General features: G+C 35.2%; 1 protein-coding gene across 3 annotated transcripts in view; it reads right to left on the bottom strand.

Annotated features, from left to right (window-relative positions):
- Window positions 1-288: 288 nt before the first annotated feature.
- LOC139141147 (C-type mannose receptor 2-like) overlaps window positions 289-12,306 on the bottom strand; it is a 46,780-nt gene continuing 34,762 nt past the window's right edge. Inside the window, exons 5-14 of one of the 3 annotated variants that reach the window (XM_070710757.1) lie at window positions 8,248-8,426; window positions 7,004-7,178; window positions 6,711-6,800; window positions 5,749-5,903; window positions 5,000-5,135; window positions 4,302-4,376; window positions 4,047-4,076; window positions 3,181-3,265; window positions 2,972-3,069; window positions 2,228-2,871 (exon numbers count right to left, since the gene is read on the bottom strand). In XM_070710757.1, the coding sequence (XP_070566858.1) occupies window positions 2,675-2,871; window positions 2,972-3,069; window positions 3,181-3,265; window positions 4,047-4,076; window positions 4,302-4,376; window positions 5,000-5,135; window positions 5,749-5,903; window positions 6,711-6,800; window positions 7,004-7,178; window positions 8,248-8,426 (1,220 nt within the window). In that variant the 3' untranslated portion in view covers window positions 2,228-2,674. Of the gene's footprint in view, window positions 2,872-2,971; window positions 3,070-3,180; window positions 3,266-4,046; window positions 4,077-4,301; window positions 4,377-4,999; window positions 5,136-5,748; window positions 5,904-6,710; window positions 6,801-7,003; window positions 7,179-8,247; window positions 8,427-12,306 lie in introns of all 3 variants that reach the window. The other 2 variants (XM_070710772.1, XM_070710764.1) reach the window with 2 other exon arrangements.

Raw genomic sequence — 12,306 nt, 5'->3', positions numbered from 1 at the left:
TTGAATTTCTCCTTCAGTGCTCATTGTCAGACAAATATTTTATTCGTTTTCTTTAAATGTTTGTATTAAAACGAAAATACTAGCGTAATAAAATAAAAAAACTCGATTTACCACACGACCGATTCGTTATTGAGGGTCAATTTTCTTTTTCGACGAAATTCGAATCCAAGATAAATCTCAAGTTCGATTACAGTCGTTTTTTAAGTTTGCTAAGAGAGGTCGAATTGCTTTAAAAAGGAATAATCATACTATCTCTCGAACAAACCATGCATAGGAATAATTATTTTTCAATTCACACTTTGTTTGTTTATTATATTAGCCTTGGCACTCGACTAAATCGAGTAGAGAATCAATTATGCAAATCACGTAAAGAGCATACCCAATTCATGTAGATTATGTGACAGTCGTTGATATGCAGTGCAAAATACAACCAGCAGGAAAAGTACTTATACGATCTGGGACTATTAAAATTAAACTATATGCCTACGAGCAGAAACAAATCATTCGGCTGCGGGGTTGGGATATTGAAATCTGAGCGATACTAGCGGTTTTCGATTTCTCCTGCAAGACAGGGTAAGCTCATACAGAGCGGCTGATGTTCTTCCATGATAATCCGCAAAATCTTGCGTTCTCAAACCACTCAACAGCTATTATCTGTAAGGATGGCTCACAATTTCTCTCTTTTCTTTTTATGACAAATTGTGATGACATCATGGGTAACCCAATAGATATCTTCTGTATTTTTTTCTGACAAATCATATATACGCCAATATAGTACCCTGTCTCTACGAACAGGTCGAGAAGCAACTGCTGTATACGGTCAATATTTCAATGAGAATAGAATTTTACAGGGATAAAGTAGCTCTTTATTTTTTATGATATCAAGCAAAAATGAAAAAGGAAAAAGTCACCCAGTGTACAGTATGACGAAGGTACACAACTACAAAAGTTTCAAAATTTACCCATAGATGAATGCAGATAGAACATTTCATTTGTAACCTCAGAACAAAATGGATTTTTGCTTTTCCGACTTGCTTTTCTACGAGAAATAATGACTTCACGATAGAAGGGAAATTTGCTATTTTTTATCTATATAAAAGGTGCCACCAATTCAGATTTCACTACAAAAGCTGGCACAAGGTTCAAATTTTATGGAACAGAGTGTGTTTAGCCGTGCATGGTGACAGACGTACACTTGAATTTCTGAACTTGATAATTTGGGGCACATCATGAAATGTGTTTCAACATCTTGTCTGGCTCCAAGCAGAGTTGAGGCTGTGCGTATTTGACTGGCACTCCGACATCCTTTAAGAAGTCAAATAACACAAGCTATTATTCATATCAAACAAAATTCATGGAAAAAAAATCCGTGGCACAATTCAGCCAACCAATAAACCAATTTGCATTTTCAAAAAAGAAAATCGAAATGGAGCTAATTTTCAATTTTCAAATGTTTTTATCACCTTGATTATTAACTTTTAGGCCTATTTCTAAGTTTAAAATCTATTGGCTGAGATTGAAATATAGGAAACAGGTGTATACTGCCGTGAGCGTACAAAGATTGACAGCTAAATAAATTGATCAGATAAAATTAAATGTGGATGTTGCACTCTGATTAGGCTGATGGCTCTCACAATTTTTCACAACGTTCAAGTTTGCGACATTGACGGAAAGCGCGCAAAACTTCAGCAGGCCAGGTCAAACTGATTATATCTCACTTTCCTTTCCGGCGGCCGAAACACTATTGCTCTTTGTATGTTTGTTACTCGACCAATTGAACGAGTTGCCCGAGCAAATAACTGTCACAATTTGATGCATTCCTAGGCCAAAGATAGATACTATCAGCTGCCACGCCCAAAATAAAATAGAAGAATAAATTATTTGGTAAATTGAAAATTGGAAAAAAGGAAATACGCACTGTGGGAAATAGAGTTTGTTAGAGGAAAATTTAAATGGCCGCAAAGTGCCACCCTCGCGGCAGTATACACCTGTTTCCTATATATCAATCTCAGACCAAAGATTTTAAATTTAAAAATAGGCCTAAAAGTTAATAATCAAGATAATTAAACCATTTGAAAATTGAAAATTAGCTCCTTGTCGATTTTCGTTTTTAAAGGTGAAAATTGGTGTATTGGCTGGCCGAAATGTGCCACTGATTAAAAAAGCTCCGAAGAGCGACCGCATCCCTTTAATTAGAGATAAAAGAGAACACATTCTCGTTTTTGTTCCCCTTTTACGAAACTTACTTTATTCAGGGCGCTGTGTACAACAGCAGAATACAACTGACACGTTAAAGCACAAGAACAATGAAATGTTAAATTATTTTCAACATTTAAGATATCATATGATGTAAATACAATGCTTTATACGACGTAATCAAATACTATGAATGACCGTGCTAATGTAGATAACTTGCATCTCACTGCCTGGCCATCGTGGATGTTTACAGTTAAAAACACTTTCTTCAAACTAATAGCTATCCAATTATCAATGTTTTCCTAACCGGAAACATACGCTTATCAAGTACGTGAACTTATAGAACAGCTATAGTAAGACTTGTATTTTTTCACATTACTCTAACTCAGTATAACGTCATGAATTCTGTGTGTGTGAAACAATAGCTTGTCCCTTGTAGATGTGTTCAACACCGTGGTTCAAGTGAAAGTATGAACGTCTAGGGAAACGGTGCCATTTCACATACGAAGCCATTTGGCTGTGAACATCCTGTCTGTTTCCATGTACCATCCGATGAATCCAACAGCACGCAATCGTTGGCATCATCAAACACGTTGCTGGGCGACCAGTTCTCATATTCACCCCGGATACCACCATCCCAAGAGAACTTGCCGTCATTGTCAATATCATTGTAGCCTGTGAATAACATAAACATATTGTTATCGGAGTAAAAAAAAACATCACGTGCACTTACATGAATATATTTCATGGATGTAAAAGATTACAATTTACTTACCAATAAATGCTACACACAAAGGGCAGGTTTGGTTGATCAGTGACGTCACGTACTGATTGTCTGTGCGATTTGATATGGTAACCAAGTGAGCCCCAGCACTGTATCAAATATGATGATATCATATTAGACAACTTGAGACAATATTTGTCTGTGTGCTATAATCACTCAATAATAAAGTTCAGTAATTTTGTAATATGTCGGCAACTTACGACATGCATCTCTTACGACTTTCTTCAAAGACAACAGCTGTCATATTGGTATGATGGTAGCACGTCTCTCTGTTGAAAAACCATCCTGTAATAGTTCGAAATAATGAAAATTTGGAGTTGCCAATTTGTGATCTAATTCACTGATATAATGATTTATAATCGTAGAATTGTAACCGATTCAGTACATAGAGATGCGCAAGATTAAAATAAAGCAGTCCTACCTCTCGACAACCTCAATCTTCATCATTAAGGTAACATGCGCCTCAAAAGTGAAAGACTTAAACTTTTGCTCCAACTTTCCTTTAAGGAATCTTTCAACCATTTCTTTCAAAATCAAGGATAAATTTCGGGGCTAATCGTATAAGTTACTCAAAGAAGCCACGATTTCCCGATATTTTAAATTCAAAATGGCCGCCATCCCCGTGTTAACTCTATAGAGATACAGGAAATTTTGCATTTCGAAAAATTAAGCTTTAAAATGAACCCTAAAAAGCGGTATGCCGAAAGGAATTGTAAAAGTTTGAGAGTTCAACTACCTGTCCGCGAGAAGTGATCTACCCTACCCTACGGGGACAGATATTCGGGCTTTCAAATTTTATCAGTTTTATTCCGATCTACAACTTGTGGGGTCTCGTTTTAGAGATATCGGTGCAAGAAAAGCTGTAACCTTAATACAATAAACAGTAAAACATAAGCAAAGTAATTTCATGTTTGTGTTCGGCTGTAATTTTAACCATTTACACTCCTACTTTTTGGAACTTCGAGTGGACCGAAAACGAGTAATTCAATTTGCCCTAATTGTACCTATACAAATATCATCAAAGTTCCCATGACAAAAACAAATTGATAATGAATAGATTACTTACCAATGGCGCACCCATTGTCTTTAATCTTACCTATAACCAGATGGGGAAATAGGAGAAACAAGTCAAAACATTAATGTAGAATAAGAGAATTCATACATTGAAAATATCAAAAGTAAAAGTTCACAGAACTAAAAGCGACCTCTGAAAATGCACTTGTCCATATCTATGCATCGGAACTTTTTTCAGAATATCGTACAGTTAATCACTGTAATATGTAAATTGTGTGTATTCAAAATAATAAACAAACTTGCTTACCTTCTTCACACACAAAATAGTTTTCTGATTCACAAATGTCTGTCGTCCATAAATAGTTGTAACGTAAAGTCATTTCTACAGGAAGGACACATACAAATAAATACATTTTAAGATATTCTATCTCGGATACATACTTCACATAATTTCGCGAGGCTATCGTTCACGCAACAAGGATATCCAGTGTCGATTTCGCATTTCGAAAGATAGATTTGACATACCTTTTACAGTAACTCTTTTTCGTCTGCATGTATTCCACGTCTAATTAAATAAATCCGGTATTTCTCAGGAATGTATTGAGTTGGCGACACATACTTTGTTACTTCCCAGGTAAGCGACTTATATCACTTGAATGAACTTTGAAATGTAAAGTAGGGGGGAGTCGAAAACTAATCAAGATGCCAAATATTCCGATGCCTTACCATAGATAGACAGACAGATAGACATACATATATACATACATACATACATACATACATACATACATACATACATACATACATACATGCATGCATGCATGCATGCATGCATGCATGCATACATACATACATACATACATACATACATACATACATACATACAAACATTCATCTACACATACATAAATGTAATACATAAACAAATACGATAGAAATATACTAAACGGACACATCATATGACACTATTATATGGATCACTCGAAATAAATGTTACTTGCTTACTTGAACAATGTCCCACTGTCACAGTATCTTTGGCAAAGAAACTGTTGTTACCGACGTACGATTCATCTTTTAATTGAAAGTCGAACCACCAGTCCATTTCAGTACCAGTCAGCAGAATTTGGCGTCGAATAAACCACTTCAAAGAATATTATATATATATATATATATATATATATATATATATATATATATATATATATATATATATACACTCACACACAAACAAATGACACACACACTGGCCCTTACAGCAGGATGTTATCTCAATATAGGGAACATTGCGGTTGGAAGGTGTCCTGTACTCAAAATATTCAATACAACAAGAAACACAATATGAATATAAAACAGACCAGACTCTAAATGGCTCTATGTGTGGTAGTACCTGTTCAGTACTGCTTGAGGAGACAAAAACAGGTCTCAGTTGTCTTGAATCTATGAGTTGTTTTCGCTGTTATAAAATCAATGCCTGCGCTCTCTACGTCTGGTATAAGAATCTAAATTTTGTTACTTTTCAACACGGAATATTGCTTTCTTACTTTAAAAGCTATCCCTGCCTAAATAATGCCATACGGCAATTCCAATACATTGCCATAAAATCATTAGGACATTATGACATGGGAATTAAATAGCTTACCTAAATCGTATAGCTGACAATAATTCTCTATCCTCTCTTTTGGTTGATTTTTTTTACACATCGAGGCAATATGACGTTGTTGATACAAAATTTCAATTATACTTAATTTACTTGCCTGGGTCTGTCGTGATTGGATTGTCGCCAATTTGCCACCATAACGAGTACAAGCAAAATTAGCACCAGTCCAGTCGTATAACTCCTCAACCAGGAAGTAACAAGTACCATTAAAGACTAATCCGTCACTGTTTTGGCCACATGCATCAGTGTCATCTGCATATTATGTTCGGAGGAATAGTTATACGTAAATACCATATTCATTTGTAAGCACACACACACACCAAGACACACATTGGTTTGTGGGTGTGTATGTGAGTGTGATTAATTTAATTCTCTCTGTCTCTCTGACACAAACTCTGATACTCTCTTTATATATATATATATATATATATATATATATATATATATATATATATATATATATATATATATATATATATATATATGTATATATATATAGACACAAACACGGACACACTGGAGAAAATGCTTGATATGCGCTTTGCATATTTACGTATATTGACGTATATGGAACACAATATTAATTGCATACTCAACGTATATATTTGTATATAGAACATATGATATGCGTAGCGTATTTCTATGCAGATCATGAGTATACGTAATGCAGATCTTTGCACACTAAGTATACACTGTAATTTTGCATTTTATTAGTATACCTACGTGTATACTTAACGTTTTTGACACATGTATAGAATCAGTATATGTGTATATATATATATATATATATATATATATATATATATATATATATATATATATATATATATATATATATATATATATATATATATATATATATATATATATATATATTATATATATTCATTCCCCTGCCATAGGTTCCTTAGTTTCTCTCCCAGTTTTTGTGTTCTCTTTGTCTAATAGCGTCCAAGCTGTAGCATGTGTAGCTGACCAATTTCCTTATTTCATAAAAAATTATGACTAATTTCGTCACCGATATCTAATCTTAGATTGACTAAGAGCAGTTTAACTAACCTTCTATACCGATCACTTTGGAACATGATCGAAGTCTCTTTCGGTCACAGTATACATGTGTTAATTTGAATGCATACTGCCTTCTTGCATCTGTAGTGAAAATGGTTGTATCAAGCATAGTTACCTATCTACAAATACATGATAAACTTTGAAAATTGTAAAATGCGATTACAATTTCCTTCTCATAAAATAGCACATGTAGTTATTTTGCAAAGCCTTTGTTAATTAAAAATGAGTGTTTCTTTACATGTGCTGTAAGACTTCAGTGTCGGAATGGACGATGTAGTACTCACTTGCACAACGATAACCATTATCAGGTTTGGGTTTCCAGAACATATCAGTATCCAAGGCCGTGTTATCAATGTCCGTGAAACGAAATTCCCCATCTTTGTTAAAGGTAGACGCTCCTATCCAAAAGCCACTCACTGAGAAGTTTGGAGTTTTGAAAATAAAGTATGACAAGAACTGCTGCAGTGATAAATAAACGAAAATAAACATTATTGAGCTTTTACATATTCACAGTCATATTCCTTGAATTCCAATGGCAGTAACAGGCCTATAACGGTACACAATGGCAATTAAGTAGTGATATTGTGCAAAAATTAAACACTTCGGTTTGTATGATTTCTCTTACGTAAAGGCAAACCACAGGGGACTCGAACTTGTTGTTTATTTGTGTCTGTTTGTTTGTGTGTATGTGTTTGTGTTTGTTTATTTGTTATATTTGTTGTATTTTAATAAGACTTATTCACTCGCTCTATATATTGAGACTGGAGTGAATAAGTCTAACCCTAACCCTAACCCTAACTTAAGCCTAACCCTAACCCTAACCCTAACCCTAACTTAAACCTAACCCTAACCCTAACCATCGAAAATACGTATCAACAAACAAACAAATATGTAAACAAACAAACAAAAAATAAATAAACTGCTCTTTATTGACAAATATTAACAAAACAGCTTTTGGCTGTTATCGTATTAAAAATACAACAAATATAACAAATAAACAATCACAAACACATACACACAAACAAACAGATACAAATAAACAACAAGTTCGAGTACCCTGTGGGCAAACATCATGTAATCCGTAATATTAGGTTTGTAATGATCCCGTTGTATGGAAAGGGCTATCTAGTTAAGAAATGACTCTTTATCATGAAGTGAAAATGGTAAGTTGTTGTTTCTTTTGTCTTTTTTTTACTTCAGTTCCCCTCCACTTTTGAACCAAATCAAACATCAGTAGGAATTAAAATGTACTAAGTAATTAAACATGTATTTACGGCTGCAAGTGAATTCAATTTTTATAATTATATTTTATCATTGATTGATCATAACTGAAAAAGCAAAAACTATTGCAAATGTAATAAGTTTTCCAATGCCCAAGAACAGACGCCAATTCAGTCACGCCTCAAGCGTGTGAAGAAGCTGTTATATAAGCGTTTCTTGTGTTGAAGAATGGTACTACTTTTCTTAACCAAAGTTTCTGTATAGGTAAACCCGTGGTTATCAAATCGCTTATTTTGATAAAACTTACAAGTGTCGGCATATCTGTTATCACGGCAAGCTGTCCACCTCTCATCACGCAGTCCCGTTCACTCCTTATCCAATCCATAAGCATGTATCCGTCTGGAGATACCCAGAAACACTGGTTCCCATACTTGGCACCACTTTCATTTCCAAATGTACAAGCTGCTGCCTCATAGCTCGGATATGCTTTATATGTTTAAATATTGTTAGTTTCCTAGTCAGTACCAGCTAGAAAATCTTTCAAAACTAATATAATTGAGTAAACATATCAATAATGCATTGGACTGAAATCTAACTGAAAACAAGGAAATTCAGGTCTTAGGTACACTGACACTCGACTTTCAATGCTCTTTTGGTGTAGATACCGATCATCATCCAGTAAAATAGCCACAACAACTGAAATGATAAGTAAACGGACTGGTTTGCTACAGTCTACATCAATCGTTTAATTCTACAGTGTCCAAAGACCTATTACAGTATTCATACTATGCTCTGAAGCTACACGTTTCATGTGTGTGTGTATGCATGTTTCATGCCCTATCGTACAAATGTTTATTAGTCACGGATTATCATTAATATTTGCGTAGGGAAACACAAAGGATTAACTATTTGTGCAATATTTCCTCTTTCCTATTAAAGTGAAACAAGGAACTTTGATACAAGGAAGAACTTTTATCAGAGATAACAAAGACTTTTCATACTCTACTGCGTGGTGTTAACAATGACGGCATCAGTATAATCAAGTTTTGATCAATTTAAAACATACATAGCTTACAGCTGTAGTCCCTCGTGTGGTTTTAGAGGTAACCTGTTACATGTCTCGTGTCCGACAACAAATACTATTTGCAATAAATAAGGTAATGCTTGATCGCATTTGAACCCAGAACATAGGGGACATAGACACCACAGTCAAAACCGCTCGACTAAATCTCCATCCTTGAAAAAAAGTGGTTCAATGACCGAGCAAAGTGTATTGTTACGTGGGAGAAAACGAACAAAAGGGTGAACTCAGCAGTTTCCGTATATAACGAAATTTATTACAAATACATAAAACTAATCGCCAAGTCAAGGGTAGAATACAAACTGTAAAAGTGTACAGGCTACTTATCTCAGCTGGGACGGCAAAGCTCCAGTCTCAGAGTTTTAACAGTTAGTCGGAAGAATGAACAGTCTTTTGGCTTGCAGGCTTAAAGTTGCACAAAGTCCACAGTATAAATCCAGCGTGGCAGTGAAGGTCTTGAAAAGTCTTGAAATTAATACTGCTGGGGTTTCCAAAGACTTGAAGTAACACGCACGAGACACGATCCCAAATGTCTGACTGCTGTGCCGTCCCCTATTTATACTCATGTGCTTATATAAGAACATATAAGAACAATCTAAAACTTTTATTGACATACTAATTACTGCTCTAAAATTATCTCTCTTACACAACTATTTAAATTTCCGGAACATTCCAAACATGACTAATTGAATTCAAGGTCGTGAGGTCGTAAAGGATAGTGACCTTGAGAATATTTCAGACTGAATACTCTCAGGAAAAATCTTTGTTTTATAGATGTGGAATTAAAAGTGTGAACAAAAATAAACACTAAATACGAGAGAGACAGCCGGCAATTAAATTGTCTCTGACCTTGATATGTCTAGTATCATGGTTAAACTGCTGTAACATAAAATTCCATCTTAGCGATCTCTGACTTTTGCCTTTTAATTTCTGCAGAAAAACGAGTGGGTTGTGATCAATATAAATCACTATTGGCTGATTTGAAGAAATAACATAAACTTCAAAATGCTGTAAAGCTAATATCAAAGATAAACACTATTTTAAAATTGTATAGTTGTAGTTTCTCTGGGATTTGTTAAATTTGCGTGAAAAGTGGCAAACAGGATGATCTATCCCATGAGTATCCTCTTGTAATTTGGTATTGGAAAATTTGAAATGGCACTGAATTTGGCATAAAGTATGCATGGCGAACTCCAGTTCCTTTTAGTAAGTTCAATAAAGTCATTGTTCGGCAAATATTGGACTTCTTCCTGGAGATATTTCCTTTTTGTTGGATTCAGTCTGTATGGATGTTGTTCCACAGGATTACTGTCGCCGACATCAACGCTATGATAGATGACGTTTGCCTTCGCTGGGATGTCTTGGAACAAGTGTTCGTAGATCAGTTCTTTCGCCAGTTGTTGTTGTGACGGCTGGAGGAGTGCCAACTTTGTAGACTTGAAATTCTCCAGAATTTCTGAATTCTGGAGTTTGGCCGAGCCCAGTTTTGAATTTAGAGTATTTTCACTCAAGTCAGTTTCACTATCGCTACTTTGATAATGGTTTGAACTGACTGCACTGACAAGCTGCGTTACAGTAGGATTATTCCTATCCAAATATGGCTGAAGCATATTTATATGGCATAACTGTTTTTGTTTTCCCCTCTAGTCAGGTGTTATTATGATGTAATTTAAATCACTCAATTTCTTATCGATTAGATATGGCCCAAAGTAACGAGCATGGAGTGGTTTGCCAGGAACCGGAAGAAAAACAAAACTTTTTTGACCTGTTTCAAACTTCCGTTTTAGGTGTGTTTATTGTATTTGATTTTCATGGACTGTTTATATGACTCAAGGTTTTTTCTGGCTAATTTACATGACTTAGAGAGTTTTGTACGAAAATCCGACACATATTGTAAAATATTCACACATCCTGCCTGAGATTAGGCCAATAAAAGTGACTGAGAATTTTATGATAAGTTTTGCTGACTCTTAAATTATGTTTAGCTGACTCTTAAATGACCAACCCAGGGGTTTCATGGGCCAGGCCCAATATCTCAGCACGATAGGAACATGGAACAACAATTTGATGTTTTATAGCCCAATCGTCACCAACCAAGACATCTTGAGGTCTCCATTTACGCATTAGAATACCAGATTTTGTATAATAAGAAACAGGACTATCTGAAATTTACTTTCGTCATCAGCTCTATCAAACAAACACAAAATATCTGGGTCTTTGTGTTGTTCTGCAATGAGATTTGATCTAGAAAAGGTCTGACCTTGGTAAGCAGAAGTTTTACTGGAAGTTTCAAATCCCCTCTGGATAACGGAATGATTCGTATCAAACACCTGACTGAGAAAGGCGTTATTTAAGTCAACATCTGTGACATTATTTTTGAGAATATTTTGATTCTCAGAAGTTTTCTTTGACATGGCTCGAGTAACAGCACATGAAGGGTACAACCAGGAATTTCCTCCTCAATTGGCTGTGGATTCTGATCTAAACAAGGTTTATCAGTCACAAGTGGATTAGTAATGACCTTGTCTGCACCAAGGTCGTTTCCAAGGCGAAGGTGAATCCCTTCAAAAGGCAAAAAAGGCCTAATACCCAAAGTGACAGGTCCAGAAACAAAGTCCGAAGACAAATAGACATTATGGAGAGGAACAGGAATATAATCATTACAATCTACACCCTTAATAAGAACTTTAGAACCTGAAAATGACTTTTCAGAAAACGGCAGGATATCTGCCGACAAAAGAGACTGGGAAGCCCCGGTATCTCTTCAAATTTTGACAGGGGTAGCGGAAGACAAATCACTAGAAAATGATATAAAACCATCCTTAATAAATGGTACGAAAATACCCATAATGCTATCTTGAGAAGAATTGACCTTGACTTCTTTTATTGGGGATAAGAGGGGTTTAACCTTAGAAAATGTGTTGCACACATTATTAGACTCTAATTGAGATGATGAAGGAATAAAACTGGTGGGCTTTGATCCACTTTGACCACTTTGACCTTCACGTTTTCTTTTCAATTTGAAACAATCTGACATTAAATGGCCATCGTTCTTACAATAAATACAAGAAAGTGTACCAAATTGTTTGCCAGAAGGAGATTGAGACTTGGGATCTGATGATGTGGAAGTGTTACTTCAACTCTGTGCACTGTTGCCATTTGATTTTCTAATCTCCTTTGAAAAATTCTTGGATGAAAAGGAGGAGTTAAATTAAACTGCATTGTTTCTGTATGGAAAGGACTGGGATGGTTTGCTGAGAAATGAAGATTTGTTGGTCGGTGAAT

The sequence above is a fragment of the Ptychodera flava genome, chromosome 1, assembly GCF_041260155.1.
Source record: "Ptychodera flava strain L36383 chromosome 1, AS_Pfla_20210202, whole genome shotgun sequence".
Classification (NCBI taxonomy): domain Eukaryota; kingdom Metazoa; phylum Hemichordata; class Enteropneusta; family Ptychoderidae; genus Ptychodera; species Ptychodera flava.
The sequence above is the reverse complement of the archived record's forward strand: the minus strand, read 5'-3'. Positions and strand labels throughout refer to the sequence as shown.